We start from the raw sequence: 18,004 nt of genomic DNA on the forward strand, positions 1-18,004 counted from the left end.
GTACCCTGTCACTCTCCTAAAAGGCCCTCAGATGCTCTTGTGTCTCCTCACTCACCCACCATCTTTCTTGTTCCATGTTCTGCCATACTGCTTCTGGGTAGAATTTGCAGGCGGGTAAAGCCAAACCCTGCAGCTTGGCATCTATAGAGAGTTGAGCAACAGAAGATGTGTTGTACCTCCCTGGAGGTTCAGGGCCTCAGTGAGGGCAAGACTGTGGTCCAAGTAGCTTGGGCACATCCATCAGGGCTAGGGTGTGGAGCATATAGATGTGGAGACACACCTCTGCTCGGACAGGAGCCTGGACTGCCTGGAAGTCGTAACATTGCATGTCCATCATGCTCTGAGGGATGCAACCACAGCTAATGTCTATCTATGCCCATCCATGTAGACTGCTCACTGGTTCAAGTTCACCCTCTCTTAGCACTAACCTAAATGGAGAGTTCACCTTTTCTAGATGTCCTCCAAAGACACTGAAGAGAGGCAGGTCCCTAGGGCAATTTGATTTGGCCAACCTAAAGCTTACTGCAGGTGCTTCCCTCTAGGGACAAAAAGGGAGCCTCCAGCAATGCCCCTGTAAGTGTCTAACACCGCAAGGGACAAATCCAGTCTGACCTGTCCTAGAAGACACATGAGGTCACTCAAGATGGAGAGAAGTTGGTATTAGCAGTGAAGCCAAGTAGATGGCTTTCTCACCTTACCTCCTCAGGGATGAACCAAATACATCAAAACACAACCCTCACTGCCCAGTCAAACAAAAAACTACCCTGGAGAGAGAGAGAATTCATTGTTACTTTATTAACAACGTGGTTTACAATTGTTTCAAGTAAAAAGGAGATTTATTTCATTTTGAATAAAAATTAAAATATAACTCTGAATATAGATTTTCACTTATTTACATGAAAACATATATACAGAATAGAATCTTACAGCAAACTAACAACATGCCCTTTGCCCTGTGAACATTAAGAAGTAAAAACACCAGCATTGATTGATTTATATGTATATATATACACATACATATACACACACACATATATATACATACATATATACACATATATATTTGTAACACATCAAAGGGATTATATACACAACGTTTGAATCAAATCTTCAGTACAAACTGGAATGCAAAACAATTCAAAGGTTTCCAACGTGCATCACCACGAATGGACCATAACTGCTGGTTGTGGAGCTCGTTTCTGTCATTCCGTAACAGACAGGAAGGTTTAACTGCTTGTTTTGTCCTTGAGAAGGCTCAACTCCCCTCAAAGCCTGCACTTGAGACTTTCACCTCTCTTGGACCATACTGCAGCAAATGCCTGGCTGTACTTCACATCCCTGCCTCTGTACATCAAAGTACCATTCCCTAGGTGAGTGTTTTCTAGCAAGCAGGTCCCTGAAGGTGAAGGCTGTTAGAAGTAACTGCAGGTGTCAGCACATCTGTCCAGGTTTGGTGGAACAGGGATTGGGAAATTTAATGCATACACTTATAAACAGATAAAACTTCCATCATCTCCTGTGAGACTGGAGGATTAACAAGCAGGTGAGTACCTTGGGAATGATTGGTTTTGTCCTGTCACCTTGTAACACACAGCAGAGTGTTTTGTAGACCCACAACCTGAACTCAGGGCAATGTCACCTTTTTCTATGCGACAGAGCTCAAGTTTTAGCCCCTGATATTTTCTGTGGAGGTCTGAAAGGTGCAAGAGGAGGTTCTTCAGCCCCCAAACCCAGAAGACTCACAGGAGTTGGGTACAAGGAAGAAAGACTGATTTTTCCCTACTATCCAGCCAAGGAGCCTAGAGTCACCTGAGACAAATCTCTGTATGTCCACCGGGAAAACAAAATATGAACCTTTCATCATTGTAGCTCTGAGTGTACTGTCACCTTCTTTCCTTCCTCTCACCTGTCCCCTGCTGGGGATCAAAGCATCCTGCTGTGAAAAAGACTCAATAGAAGCCTTCAGGAATGATGCTCATGGACCATAGCTGTGCTTCCCTGTTGTGAGAGATCCCTCTCCGCAAAGATATCTCAAGCCCAGAACTCCAACCTTTCGCCTTCCCTGAAACCCTCCCTCCTCTCTCCCACATCCTTGGTAGTCATCAAGACCAGGAATATCTGCGGGTAGGTAGACACATGGCAACTGATCTGCTGCATTAGGCTACTTGACCTAGGCAACAATAGCATCACTGGAAACATCTGTCCCTCCACAGTAAACTGTGGAGACAACTCCTTTAACAAGGTGTGGAAGCAAGACCTCTTTGTCTCACCTGACCTAACTGTTTGTCAACAAAACACCCCCATGCTCATCTATAGTGTGATGATGGATAAAAATGTATTTTGCTGGTATGCTGTGCCACGGGCCATTACAGAGGCTGGAGTTTCAAATCAGGAACATGAGATCTTTTTCAAGGTAAGAATTAACATGAAAGACTAAAACAAGAGAAAGGCCATGAGTATTTAAAACTATGACCCACGTTGTTTCCATGCAGCTCACATGTCTTCTGCAAGAGAATTCCAGTGTGTAGCACCAAACCATTGCAAAACCACCTTCTTCTGCAGAACGGTTGACATTTGAAGGACTATTGGGCTGTAAAACTCTCATCTTTGACAACCGGCTCATATTCTAAAAGCAGCCATTAAGGTTATTTGCACTTCTTGCTGGAGTATTGTACCAAAGAATAAATGAGAGTATTAAATGCTTCTGCTCCTTTATTGGGAGTTCATGAGCACCAAAGGACACGAGCCCTCTCAACAAGAAGTTCGGCAGACCTCAGCTGGATTACTGCCTGCTAGAAGAAGGCAGCGTTTAAATTTTATGTTAATTAACTGCACACTTTCTGACTTCTAAGTGAAGAAATTTGGCAAAGACTTGGTCCCACAGCCTACACATCTGTGAGGGCCCTTCCACTAACCTTGGTTACTTCTGGATCAAATCCTGAGTAACAAATTCCCTTAGTTCTGGGTCAGCTGATGTGATGAAGGGTATTAATGAGGGGAAAATATACAAGCACCCATATTTTGAAGGAGTTTTTACAAAAATACACTGTATAAAACTTCTCCAAAACTCGCATGATTGGGAGGGGCAGTGTTTGTTGAGTGTATCCGAGTTAAAAAAATCTACAGCCACAAGAAAAAAAAATAATCCTAATGCTAAAGACATTGCTGATTACAGAAAATATTTCCTGGAGTAGGGTATCAGCTTTGTAATACCAAGCAATGGCAAATACAGTGTGATGTATCTTAGCACCAAAATGGAGCCCTTGAGAGTATATTTACCCACATGTAATAAAGCTGGTTTTAACGGTGTTCAGTTGCAGCATGTTCTTCTCTTTTGGCACTTGATTTTGCAAATGGGAGGAACAATCTGAGTTTCTCATTTTTCAGACACATTGCACCAGAAAAGCAAAAAGTATTTGAAGTGCCCTGATGGTACTGAGCTTCTAAAACATTGAGATGGCACTGCAGCTCTGCCAAATTCAATTGTGCACCCTGAGAAGACCAAGGCAGGCTCTTCAGGTGACCAAATGCTGATTATGGCAGCCCAACAGTGTCCGGTTTGCCTACAAAGAGCTGAGATGGTGTTTGCTCCACACCATGATTGGGGACTGTGAAAGGTTGAAGGTTAAAGCTAAGGAATGGCGACTTTCCGGTTTAAGGCAAATTAGCTGTTTATCCAGAGTGAAATATTAATGGGTTTTAGGTGTCTAACTTACTGAGAAACTTTGAAAATCATAGCAGACATTCAAATACTTCTGACAGTATAGGTCAGGCCATCTCAGCCAGGACATGCACATGTTCGATGCTTCACTAAGGACAGGACGTGTAACCATTCGCCCTGATTTCAGTGGTTACTGAGGGCACACGGCATTTCTAGGAGATTTTCTGCACCCCACAGGACCAAACTATCAAGGGCTATTGCATATGGCTAACACGGCGCAGCTGGACAGCCTGAAATCCTTCTCAGAGCTGACAGGCCATCACGCCTCCGAGAAGTAGGAAAAGCCAGTGTTTGGTCATCCTGGCATGGATCAAGAACGAGAGTGTGGATGGGAGTTGTGTTTTCGAGCTGGAAAGGGAAGAGCTCTGAAACCAAGGAGAGCATTTTTCTCCAAGGTGCGAGAGGAGCACCCATGACAGCAGGAGGAAGGCAGGACAACCAGCCAGGGAATCGTGGACATTCCCCTAAGTTAATACTTTAATCCAGGTTCAGAAACTGGTGCTTTGGGCTGGCAGACTGGGAACTGGCCGATTCTGTCAAGGTAAGTGCTGAGAGGGTTGGGAAGGGAGCAGGGACTTGTCCATGGATCTGTTCAACCTGACTGAGTGCAAGTGCAAAAGCAGTCAGTACAGATGAAGACGGGCAGGTACCACACACTCTTCAACCCCCTACTTTTGCTCCAGAAATGCCCACCCTTGGTCCTATGCCTGAAGAGAGGTCAATAACAGGTGCCTGCACACCCTTCTTGTGGGAGCAAAGTGGTCTGTGTGAATGCGCTGAAGTTCAGCATCCAACAGCCCAAAAGCAACAGCGAGGTTGCTTCTCAGCCCTTGGTAACAGTCTTGGATAATCATGAGTTCAGCACTTCACAGTAATGGTCTTTTGTAGCTGATAACACAATAAACTTCAGGCTTGGATGCCAAATTCAGAACAGAGTGGGGAGAAAATGTGGCTTCACCAACATCATCGGTGTACCTGTGAAGTTGCACCAGCTCTGAATTTAACTCAGAACTGGGTCTGGAACCAAAAAAAACCTTCCAGTGGCTTATACTTATACATTGCAAAGTAAAATGATATTTTACTCTAGCAAGACTGGTTTTCCAACATCTCCTTTGAAGTACATTACTCCAAAGCCTTGCTAATGTTCCAGAATTGAAATGTAGTCCAGGCAAGAGTAAGTAGTTCCTTCTGATCTCTGGTCAAGCTTTAAGTGACAATCCGAGCATACTGTCCAGTTAAACTACACACCGTCTATTTTCCACTTGCTTAAGAAATTGTCAAGAAGTTCAGCTCCAGCTTTTCTTGAAGGCAATCAGTGCAACAGATAACAGTAGCCCCATCCTCTACTTCTTCCCAACCAGCAGACTAAAAGAAATTATAAAGCATTTACCACGCAAGGTAATTTTAGGATAAAGATTTCAGGTTATCATCTTCATTGAAAGGACAGAGATTGATAAATGAGATGACACCGAAGAACAATAAATTGAAAGACAAATGGTAAGGAGAGAGAAACCTGAGGAAATAAAAGAGCCGGCGCAAGATAAAATTAAAACTCTTTTTTGTTTGTTTAATAGGTGAGTTTTAAATACGATTTAACTTCCCTGAACAATCAGTAAAGACTCCCATGTGCTGGGCTCAATGCTTCACCCATGCCCTGCTTGGCCAACATCAGAGCTGGTTGCTCTCAGAGTCTGTGGCTGTCTGCTCCTCGACCGTGCCTCCATGAGTAGTTAGCTGCCATAGGAATATCTACAGTTACAAGGTTGATGGAGAAAACCACAATGTTTTTGCAACACGTCCCAGGAAGCGTTAAATGTCTTTGACAAATCCCAGTGGCCAGAAACTCCAAGAACATCAGAGCAGCAAAGGATACTCAGAAAAAGGTGGATGTGGTAAATAAAGGATCAGTGCTGGGATGCTGTTTAGCAAAGAGCCGTTCTGCTTCCCTTCCTTGAAAGGTCCTCATACATCAGTTCTCCTGACAGCAGTCTTTTGGGAGCTATCTCCTGCTGACAGATGTTAGACCAGCCATTGGATGGATTGGGCTGAAGCAAGGAGCTGGGAGAAGCATCCTCCCTGTTTTTCTCAGCTGTGCTCTCATTTTGCTGGGCACAATCATTTTGTCTTCATAGATAAAACAAGGAGCAACATTTCTAGGGGACCTTAAAAGGGATTAGAAGTAGTTATCAAATCAGTTGCATGGACACAGCACACTGCTACTGTCAGTAGGAAATCCGGTCTAAAATCCAGTTTCTGAATGTCTGCATCACTATAGAACCCTACTCCTGGACTTCTGAGAAACAAAAGAAAACCATTTGACGAAGAGGTGACTAATTTCCCTTCAGGTGATTTAAACTTGAACAAGAAGATCTTCAGTACAAGACAACAGCTGAGAGCAGATGCAGTCCCGCTGATCTCCCATGTAAGACAATTTCTGATGAAGTCTCAGGAGTTGGCATGATGTGGCCCAGCCTGCAGTGGTTGCACCCATCACATTCCTCAGTGGCAAATCAGGAAACTCACTGAAAAACAGACTACAAATTCCCCAGTGATGTATGGCAAATGGAGTCAATATTTCTTGCCTAACGCATGGTCTAGGGCAGATTTGGATGTAGTCCAGAATATTTATTTCTGTTGCCTTCCCCCTTTAATCCAAAGAATTTAAGAAGGAAACCGATGAAGGAGAAAGCGGCAGCTGTAGCCTGGTGTTAGTCAGTAGGTTCTTCTGAGCACACGGTGGTCAGCAGGATCATCTGATCCAATTTTGCTGTCACCATATGGTATATGCTTGAGGTGGGGGTTATCTGGCCATAAGCATTGGCTTCAGATTTAGGGCTAGAAATGACATTTCTTTTTGAAGAGGTCTTCACTGAGTGGGCTTTGGCATCACAGCATTGTAACAGAGCTGTGTACAATTTCCAAGCTGAGTTCCCTGAGGCAAGGGAACAGGGGTCTGTCTATGGTTTGAGAACAAAAGTCTGTCAAAGTCAGTGGTTTCCTACGAAATCAGGATAAAACTCAGCATGAACCATCCAATTCACGTTTTGAGGAAGGGATTCACTTGCACCTTAAGGTTAGAGCAAAATTCAGGCTTGCTCCCAGTTTGGTTTTTGCTTTTCGGAGAATTTTACATCACTGTGATGCCACCAACTTCTGCTGAGTTACACCAAATTCAGGCTCAACATGTGGGACTAATGGAGTCATATACCCCTGCAAAGTAAATGGGAAATACTTCTCCTATAAACACAGTTGAGGCAAACCCAAGGTGTTTGATCTGTTTCTTCACCCTCTCTGGTGCTTACTCTGCTGGCATGAAGCAAGGTCCCAGTTTCACCAGCCAGGGGGGCACTGGGACAATCTGGGGGCTTTATATAGACTGCGCCGGGCCGGATCCTCAGCTGGTCTAAAGCACCGTTGCGTTCGTGGTCTGAAAAGACTGATGCTTTTTATTCCCACCTAGCAACCAGGTTCATGAAGGTGCAAATGAAACCAGCACTCACTCAACAGTCTCAACATTAGATTTGAATAGCCTCTTTTTTTTTTTTCACCCTGTGGGGCTCAAAGTCAGGTCTTTAAAGTGACTGGGATTTGAGACGATGGGCTTGACTACGAAAGTTTTCATGCATGTTCCTGTACAAGAATGCAGTACTGTACAGATCCCATCACAGAGACATTCGGCTTATCGTGCACAGCCAGGGTGGCTCAGGACGCGTTACTGTGCACTAGGTCTTGTTGGACCCCTGTCAGTTCGCTGCAGCTTTGTCTGATATCATCCAGAGACTGTGGGTTGAGTTCTGTTTCATAAATCACTCAGGAATAACAAACAGCGTATGACCAGTATAACATTTTTTTCCTTTTGTAAGACTGGAGAGGCAGAAGAAAAAAAAAACATTGATCACTAAGATCAAATTTGCAGTAAACTCCAGGTAATGCTATAAATGATCACTTACATTTCAATATGAAAGAAGTGTGTCAGAGTTAGCTAAAAGAAATGTTCATGTCCAGAAACTGGCCTAGACAAACCATTATGATCTCAAAACGTCCGACCCTTCTCCTTGGGAATGTATCTGCCACTGGTATTTTTGTTTTAATGAATGACAAACCATCTGATCTGTGCTGGCCTTGCACCACTGAGTAACGGGTTGGCGAGGCTCATGAGGAGAGATGCCAGCAGTCTTTTGGTGTGCTTTACAAGTACAGAAAAATTAGTTCAATTTGTTGCTAGTTTTCTGTTCTGGGTTTTCTTCCCTACAGATTAATCCCCAGTGCTTCCAATTCCACGTGTTCTTGAAAGAGAAAAGGGACAGGCAACATAAAAACCTTTCAACAAGTTGAAATGTTAAAAAAGAGAAGGAGCAAGAAGGAGAACAGAAAGCAATGGAGAAGTGCAGTCAGTTGGCGTACTGTGCATAGAAAGCAACTTTTACTCGCTCAATCTGGTGACACAGTTTGATGGCTGGACACTTCAGCTCCAGGCATGCCTGCACCGTGGGCAGTGTCAGCAACAGAAGGGCTTGGCCATCAATGTCCTGGGGAAGAAAAAGACAGGAAAAATGGTTTTGTTTTGGGACTCTGGAGGGCAGAAAGCATAACCAGGTCTGGAGAAGCAAGAAGGGAAGTTTTTCTCCCAAAATTAAAGGCAGTTTTGTCCTCTGCCCTTTTCTCCCACTTTGATGCTGCCCATCTCCTTTCTCTGGGATACCTCATGCTTTTTCAGAAGTTGTCTAGTGTGTCTCCATAGTTCCCACCTTGCCCCCAGTTTGGGAAAAGCCTCCCAGCTGCAGAAATGCAGGATCACCTTCCAAAGAAACTCTGCAGGGTCCATGGAGATCTGATTAGTCCCATTTTATGACTGAGGAACTGAAACAAGGGAGAGGCTGCAGAGAGCACAGCAGGAGACACAGGAGGAGCTGAATGGAGAAATCAATGCTCGTCCCACTGCCAAATCAGACCCTTCCCTCACCTCTTTTAGCCCATGACTTGCTCAGCACAGGTTTATGTTCGCCTTGCTCCATGCCATGTCCCCTGGTCCACCCAGGATCTGCCTTGTTCTACTTCAGCTGCTGAACAACCAAGACAGAGGGGGCTGGACAACCCAGAGCCCTTGCAATCTCTCACGTCCCAGAATCACAGAACGGTGCAGATTGGAAGGGACCTCTGGAGGTCACATCCTTCCCTCAGGCATAGCTATACACCAAACTCTATGAACTAGCATCCCAGACAAAAGCCATCTTACTAGGGATTTCTGTTGGCTTTATCATCCTCTTCTTAATCAAGAGCTCAAGTCCTCTTTATTCTTTAATAGACAGAGAAGCAGACAAGCAGGCTACAAAACTGCTTTTTACCCCTCAGGGAGGATCAGAGTCTAAGTGCAGAAAAAGCATTGTAACTCACAGGCAACATAAACTCCCCAGGACAGCCCTGATTAGGTAGCACTAAACACAAGGAGGATTTGCACACCTTAAGCACTGCTTTGATCAGGACTGTCCATGGATTAGGTCCTTCCTCCACTGAAGCTTGATGGCACGGCCCATTGCACCAGAGCTTCCTTGCAAATCACAAGGAAAACCTCCAGTCATCTGTGTTTGATTAAAGTCCCCATAAAACTCTTTGGCAAAGGAGAGACAGGGTTGGCTTTCAAGCCCTGGCGTTATTCCAGGTTGATTAACAAATGGTTGGAGCACGCTGCAACACAGCGACTACAGCATCTTGCTCCAGTCTTGCTCCAGACTCACACTTCAACTACTCCCAGTCAAAGCAGCTATTCTTGGGTACAGAGTTATTCATGGTGAAGAAACAGAGAGAGTTCAATGTGCAGTTGGCCATACCACTGACTGCCATCGGCTATGGCCTAATTAACCACACTCACTTCTTTCTAAGTATGATTTCTTAGAGCTGCCCTTTACTTTCAGCAGTGGCTGTAACTCATTAGCCAAGGAATGGCTGTTTCTATACAAATTTTACACGTTCATGCTGACTTATGATGCAGAGCATTGGCTTCTGCTCCTGCAAACCTATCTGCTTAACAGGGAGATGCTTGGCATCTCCTAAAATTAGGTCACTCAAGGGCCTGACTGCTAGATCTTCAGAGGGATGTAGATGGGAAGTAGGTATCTACATACTCGAAGCATCTAGGTGTTAGTGACAAAATTCAGGCAGTCAGTTTTGGGTTCAAGCAGCAGTTTTCTGCTTCTAAGGCCAATATTTTAAAACACAGTTAAACTCATGTGGCCAGGAGAGACAGCTTGCTATGTATCAGACAACCACTATCCACTTTTACACCGAAATGCCTACCTATGTGACACCAGGATGGTGCTGTGGACCTTGGCATGAATAAGAAAGGTCTAAACCTCCTGCTTTTCACAAGGACTCAGGCTATAGGGATTCTCGTCTCTCTGAGGATCTGGTAAGGCTCTGACTCACCTTTCTAAGGGTTTCCATGCCTGGTCAAAATTTGTGCTATAGCTTGGCCTAAAGGGATCTAAAGTCTGGTCATAATCTCTTTGTCAAAGCCCCAGGCCCAGCCAGCAAGGTGGTATGTGCTGCTCTTTTTTTGTGATGTGAATTGGCACCACAGACACAAAGAGATGAGTTACATGAAGACTTCTACCTGCTCCTGAAATATTTTGGCAAGGGGTGCACAGTCAGTCAGTTTAATAAACCTCACGACATCAGTCACAGTCCACTCCAACGGATTACTGTCCAGGATGAGCTTCTCTTCCTCTTCTTGCTTAATTTCCTACAAAAAAACCCAAAATCTCTTATAAAGAAAACTACCTTGTCTGGAGAACCAGGACAGGGATGCCCTCCTCAGATGAGGAAGGCTTGGCACTGAAGGTTCATTTAGGAAGAATACGGCTATTAACTGGGAGTGAAAGTCTATGCACATACTTACTTCCTTGACTTGCGTGCACTTCTCTGCCTCGCCGTAGGAGTGGGGCTGTGGTCTCCGGCTCCGCCGGGCTCTCTCAGTGGGAGGAGGTCTGTCCAACTCGGTGCTGCTCCGCAAGGTGACTGCTCGCCGGGGCCTGGTGGAGGGGACCTCGGCGGAGGAGGTATCTGTCTGGTCATCCCGGAGCTCTGAGCTGGTTTCCTCGCTTCCCGTTTCATCCTCCATCGCGTCCGGCTCATCATCTTCACTCTCCTGCAGAAGGACCATCAGAGAAACAGCATCCCGGCTCAGAGATTAATACAGCAGCAAATTGAAAGGCACTGGGTCAAACTGCATGCCCGTGCTGGTCCAGGGTAACATTTATTTTAACCAAATTATCTCATTTTCACTGCAGTGATAAGTAGATTAGCCCTCAATTTAGATTTGTTACAAAATGTACAAGAAAAAACTACATGATGGACAAATCCTTTTTCTGTTTCTAACAAAAGGTCAATAGCAGTAACTCATCTGACATGAAATGGTCCTCTGTTGGGCTGGTATCTCAAACCTTGTGGCACTGCAGATGTGCATGAGAAGGGGAAACGGAAAATACTAAAAGGACAAAATGAAACTCAAGCTGCTCAAGACGAAAGAAAATTAGAAATAGGCTTGAATTTAAACCTTCACCTTGCTTCGAATTGTCATGGGTGTCAGTAGTATCGAAAGGAAGGAAATTTTGGTGCCTTTAAAAAATATCTAGATGTACAAGCGCATACTTGCACTTCATTTCTTAGCTTGCATTTCTGTAAAACCCAGGACAGAGGATTTTACCCAGATTTCCCTGCTTTCAGTCCAACACCTAACTGCTGAATGTGAAGCACAAATATCCATTTAAAGGGTATTATACCAGATTCTTGTTATTTCTGTCACACAGAGCTTGGAAGCATACACCAACTGATGGAAACCGTGTATTTTGACCTTTATTTATAAATAAGTTGCCCAAATGGCTTAGACAGCTTAGCTCTGATCAAAGTGTGAGCACGTATCCACGCTATATGCTCAGGTCTTAAGTGAAAGAGCAATTTTAGACAAAGTTAGTTATATCAGCTAAAAGGTTGAAAAACTTGGCTAATGGTTGATTTAGGCTTAACATGAGTTTAAATTCCTTTGAAGCAGATATAATCTAAGGAAATGAAGCAGAACTACACCTAAATGAAGACCAAGTCATGAAGATGCAAGCAATCAACTGAAAGCTGACTAAAATATCTCACTCCAGCTGAGGCAGAGGGAATTTAAGTAAATCAGTTTTATTTCACATTGTACAAAGCAGCAATCACTGGCACTCAGCTGAGGAAGGGAAACCACATATAAACTTTGTCATTACTATCATGGGAAAACCACCTGGGAATGGTCCACACAGAAGTAAGTTTGCTCCAGGTCATATTTGGACATGAACCATCGCTGAAGCTGGGATCCTGTCATATCACACAGCATACTGGAAAGACTGAGGCCTCAAATACCATATATTTGGGACACAAACCATTTGCTTGTATTCTAAAGCTTCTAGACCTTCTATTGCTTGATGTTGTGAACCAAAAATATTACAAATGGTTAATGAAAAAATAAAAGCCCTTGAAACCGCAATGGCCCATGAGTTATTATTATTTATTACAATACTTGGAGATCTTAGATACGGATCACAGACCTCCTTCACTCTGCTAGATGCTGTGCAAAGCATCTAACAGGCTCATCTGTTTGCCTAAAGGCTTGTAAGGAAGCAAAAGAAAACAGAAAGATAATATTAGACAGCATGTTAGCTAGTGAGCATTATGAAGGTGGGAGTAAAAATTCTATTTGTTAACTCTTGAATGGACAAGGGTAAAAGTCCCCAAAGTGTGCCAATAAAACCAGTCCACCTTAGAAGAATAGAGTAGCAAGGAGGGATTCAAAATAGGAAATGGAAGTGTTGAGGTTTGCTGAGAAGTCCCTCAAAAGGAAGATGCAGATGGGGGGACAAAAAAGCACTGAGGGGCTTTTGCTGATTTATCCCAGTGCAACACACACCTCTGCAGAGCCAGCAGCATTCAAATCGACAGCTGACGACCTCCTTTTCTTCTGCACAAAGATAGATTTCCGCCTTTTTCTGCGCCTGGTTGGCTTGACATGTCCACTTTTCATGTTGTTATTTTCCCCAATTGGTGGCTTAATGATTTTTTTCCTCTTCCCATAATAATAAGCTGGAGAAATGAAGCAAAATACTCATTAAAAAATTTAACCACCAAGAGAAGGAAACTTTGGCTTGCTTCTTGCTACTGATTCAGTATAGCACTCTAGGTGCACTTTTACAAGAAACTTTAAAATACATTGATTTGGAAAAAATGTCCAGTGTAAATAGAAGATGTCATCTTGGACTAGTGTAGAATGTTACAGCTCTTATGTACACACATTTATTGGTGATGAGTGAAGAGTTCAGAATTTAACCCTACAACATGTACTTAGGAAAAGCTTCCACTAAGCTGAGCAGTGATTTGGAGGGAGAGAGGCTAGCATGTTTCAGATTTCATTCAGTGCCTTTCTGCATGAGTTAACCATCTCAGATACTCTTTCAGTTGCTAATGTTTTCATCAGAGAGTGGAGAGATCCAGCTATCCTCAGTTATGTATGTTTGTTCAATGCATGAAGGAACGGGTTTTTATTACCTTTGACTATTTTGTGGCCCAAGTTGCAATTACGGATGTGAGAGTTCTCTGACCTTACGTTAGGGGCTTGTGTTAGATACCTTTTGACCTGCTCTGCAGCCTCTGCTGCGGCTGACAGATACTCTGCCCTTCACCAGACAATGTACCCTGGGACAATTAAAATGTCACTTGGCATCTGTGTCAAAATTCGTAACTGAACTGAGCTTTTCATCACATTGATGGAGTTTTGAGGAATGATTCATCCAGCCACATACAACCGTCAACTTTGAGATGAGACAATCTCAGCTGGCACTCTCTTAGCTGTACTCCTCCAGCTCTCCAGTGGGAGCTAGGAGTCTAGCTCAGGTGTAGACTCAGGTGTACAGAAACCCATATTCAGTGATCTGAATCTCTCCCTGAGCCCATTTCTCCTTCTACTCTGGCACCAAACAGAAACTCATTATTTTAAATCAATTATATGGGCTTCTTGCAGCCTTTGTGGAAGAAGGACAGCACTCACTTCCACTCCCTGACCTGTTTAAGAGCCAATAACAACAGTAACATTGACAACAAAAAGTGTTGAACATATGCCTAACTTCAGCCTTCCTGAATAGGTAGAAACATCTTTAAATATTAAACACCCTGGACAGAGAGAGTCAGTGCTACCAAACTCCTTCCAGCACCTCGGCACGGTGATACTGGCCCATGCCATTGCGTACGTTGGAAACACTTCACTTTGTAGGACAGGATTCATCTCACCTAATGAAGTTGTCTCAGATGTGGCAGTTTAAGTCTCAGCTGGCCACTGCAGGTTCCTTTTATGTGCTCCTTATATTAACTTTACGTATGAAGAAAAGTCAAGACTTCCAAAAAGCAATGACTTTCAAACAGATATATTAGAATGGAGTGAGATGGACAGTTTTCTGGAGATTTCTCAGTACAGAATACTAAGGTAGCCTATGGTGGCCTGGTCATGATTAAATAACTGCTCTTAGATGAGATAAATCCTACTCAATATTAACGTATTACACAACTCCTGTTCTTCATCACTAGCTCATGTAGAGTCTCCCACTGCTCTGACTCCCAGCTAGCAACAAGAAGCATTTTGGCCAATACTCACTGTACTTGGTTTTAGTATGAATGGAGCAGTTCTCTGGGCAGACTTCGGCCACCAGAACAGGACTGAACAAGTTGGGGCAGCACTCCAACTTTGCACAGACTCTTCTGCAGAAATCCGCTACCTGATCCGATGTCCGCACAATCTTAACAGTCGCCCTGTACGTCTTCCCTCTGTACCTAGAAAAGAGTACAACAAGATCTCATGTCACCAATCAAGTGATGTCCTTCGATCCTACAGACCAGACCCTCTTCTGTTAGGGAGATACCTTCCCAATTGACTTTTGGGAGAGTGTCTCTCTTGGGAAGACAGGTAGAATAGGTCTACTTGTTTTAGTGGCTTCATGTCAGATGGACTTGAGGAAGGAAAGGCAGGGTGAAATGATACTGGAATCAGAGGTGTGGACATGATTTGGGAAGGAATGCATGTGCAGACTGGATATAACTGTAGATAAGGCAAGAGATAAAAAAATCACAGTAGGTTTGGTGAAGATATTACACAGGACAGCATGCCCATACCACGAAATGATGCAAAGTTTTGGGGAGAAGGATGTAGTCTCTCCTCATATATTGAACTGCGTCGAGAAGCTTATACGCCTTGCAGAGCTTTCTGGACACCACCCTGTATGTGGGCTGCACTAGAGATTGTCTCTATAAGCCCGCAATACACTTTTGGTCTTCTCCATTGCCATCTTTCTTGAGGGAGCTCTCACATCACGTTCCAGCTCACCAGAACCCCACAGTTTTGTTGTGCCAACTGTGGTTGTATCTGGGTGAAACTGGATTGTCTGCCATGCATGGACCAGATGACTTCACCACTATGAGCTGCGGGCAGTACAAGACCCGAAGAACTAATCAGGAGTCTTTTGAGTCATTTAACAGGGCTGCAAGAACAGACCCTAAAAACAGTGATTCCTACAGGGAACGCTTAGAGCAGATGCAATGAAAGGTTTGTCTTAAATTTGTTACCCATGTGCTACTAAAACATTTATTTCAGTGTTTTATATGAAGTGTTTCTGAGCGATAAATGGCTAAGAAAGATACAGTTACATCCCTGCTGTAATACATTGTAGATGTGAACTCTGAAAAACCAATTATCCCCATAATTTATTAAACAGCAGCACCAAGCTATTGTAAACAGTGAGATAAGGTTTTTAAAACATCTCTTGCACATCCTGAGGAATGCAACACAAGAGACAATCATGCGAGTGCCTGGTGCTAAGGCATTATAAAAGTGCTTAGAGGAGTGAAAAGTAACACACACAAAATAAAAAGAGGGAGAGACAGTGAAAGAAAGATTACTGGATGGGAGGCAATGAAAGACAAAGATACAGTCGTCAAGAAAACGAGACAAAGCATTTGTGTGTGCATTAAGACCCACACTTCCCTAGCAGGGAATCAGCTGCTGATAGTCAGATATGGAAGAGGAAGAGGAGGAAAAGGTGAAACAAAGGAGACATAGCCGGAGAGTTAAAATACACAGCATGTGCCTGGACCCAACTCCCTCTCTCTGAAGGTCTTACTGAGTTGCGCAAAGCAATTAAGAGACCACCTTTTGCTGCTCTCCCTCCCAAAAGTTCTTTCTGGAAACAGGGTCTGAAACTGTGGTACACAAAGTGTTATAGAGGGATACCCAAATGAAACTTGGGTCTGAGACCAGCCCAGTCCAACCATCTTTATGTTGCAAAAGATTTGATCCAAAATATGACCTCAACACAAAACTCTTCCAGAACCTAAACGAGCATTTCTGCAAGGCACCAGGCTCTGATACCCCATCTGCTGCCCAACCAAGGACCCCAGGTCGTGATGACAATCCTGGATTCATTCATCCTTATGAATGAATGAATGAATGAGTTAATTAGCCAACTCTTCAGGCACCCGATAGACCTGGACAGACCATGTAAAATGGAAAAATGGTTCCTTCCAGATACAGAGCACTGTTATCCCAGCTTCCCTATGAAACAGCTGCACAGGCAGGCTGGCTAAAGAGGCTTTGGCAATACCTAATATCAAAAGAACAAAATCCACAGGCATTTAAATATATCTACTTATAAATGTTTTATATTTCTTTTCAGTCTGTTTGAAAATATTCCTGCCCCTATTACTTCTCCAGGAGTCATTAAGTTTAACGACAGCCTAGATCATTAGGTCATAACTCTGACTCCTGTGACAGGCTGCAGAATTTCATTGCACTACCTTCACCTGAACCCCAACAACTTTGGTTGGACTAAAGCATCACTTCCAGAAAAGCACCAGCCTCCCCTCGAAGGTCCCCACCCTGGAAGAATCCTGGCAGTGGGAGCACCTGTACCTATATCTCACGAGCCTATGCTTCATTTTATGTCTGGATGTGTCTGGATTTAACTTACATTTATTTGTCCTTGTTCTGACTTTCACTGCTAGGATGAAAAGACTGCATCTGGTTTTGTTTCCCTGCAAAAGCAATGTAATCAAATCGTCTCTTGATCTTCTTTCTTATAAGCTAAGAAAGCTGCCTGATGGGTATTATTCAAGGATGGCTGACTTTTTCTAACTGTGTGCTTCCTATTGTGTTTGGCTGCCCAGAAAGCACCCATTGTATTAAAGTGCCTAGCGAAAGAAAAAGATGAAACTAGGAAAATTAACAACTGACTGATTTCACAGCCTGGTTTGAATGCAACACACATAGTAATTAACAGAACGAATGGCAAAATGAAGATCAACATGACTGCAGCAGTCAGTCTCAATAACCCAAGGTGTTAGCACTGGCCACAGTAATATTTTTTTACATGCTTTTGGCCTTGGCAGCACCTCTTTCAACTATAAACCAGGTTCTACTAATATTTTCCATATTCCTCACACACTAAAGAGTTTTAACACAAACACCACCAAATGAAATCTGAGCTGTTCTAGGACAGCCATGTGGAAAGATGTCTTTTGGATACAATCAGAAAACCCTTTTCCATCAGTATCGCGCAAAAAATTATCAACTACTGATACTCCTATTAACGTTTTCATACTAGGACTTGTATCTTCCCAACCATCTGTAAGCAGTAAGTAACCTGCATGCACAGCATGGCAGCACTGGAGACTTGGAAAACAGTCATGTCAAGTATAATATTTTCAGTTTTGTTATAAATCACTGTTCTTTTAAAAAATATTTTTCAGCTAAAGACAAAGAAATCTTCCTTTCCTCTCTCCCTTTCTCTGCCCTCAAATCCCCAAAACTGGAGAAACCCTTATGTCTGAAACTATTTTCACGAAAAAACATACTCGGGATCTTTGCTGACCCGTGAGCAACAATATTAAGCTAATAGCACCTCGCTGGCAATATCATTCTTCTGTTGAAGCTTCCTTTGGTGATAAATTAGATCAGAGGTTCATGAGAACAAAGTGTCTTCTAGGAGCTCCAGTTAGGGACCACTGTGTGATGACACGAAAAGTCTTGTGCTGACAGCAAGAACACTGAAACTACCTTCATTTTCAAAAGTCTCATCATAAGGATATGGCCCACAGTTCTGGCAATTCTTGAGACTAGTTTGAATAACTCAGTGGCTAAGTGTCTCAATTTCCTTTTGGGAGACCAAAAACTCCTAGCTTTTTGCAAGAAATTTCCAATTTGTCTTAGTGGCTTAAAGT

General features: G+C 43.4%; 1 protein-coding gene across 1 annotated transcript in view; it reads right to left on the minus strand.

The window, feature by feature from the left end:
• Positions 1 to 8,112: 8,112 nt before the first annotated feature.
• Positions 8,113 to 18,004, minus strand: part of SFMBT2 (Scm-like with four mbt domains 2) — a gene marked incomplete at its 5' end in the record, with an annotated part of 62,471 nt that continues 52,579 nt past the window's right edge. The window contains 5 exons of the mRNA XM_009706911.1: positions 8,113 to 8,250; positions 10,332 to 10,460; positions 10,617 to 10,865; positions 12,657 to 12,829; positions 14,391 to 14,566. Of these exons, the coding sequence (XP_009705213.1) occupies positions 8,113 to 8,250; positions 10,332 to 10,460; positions 10,617 to 10,865; positions 12,657 to 12,829; positions 14,391 to 14,566 (865 nt within the window). The remainder of the gene's footprint in view (positions 8,251 to 10,331; positions 10,461 to 10,616; positions 10,866 to 12,656; positions 12,830 to 14,390; positions 14,567 to 18,004) is intronic.

The sequence above is a fragment of the Cariama cristata genome, unplaced genomic scaffold, assembly GCF_000690535.1.
Source record: "Cariama cristata isolate BGI_N322 unplaced genomic scaffold, ASM69053v1 scaffold4129, whole genome shotgun sequence".
NCBI classification, from domain to species: Eukaryota; Metazoa; Chordata; class Aves; order Cariamiformes; family Cariamidae; genus Cariama; species Cariama cristata.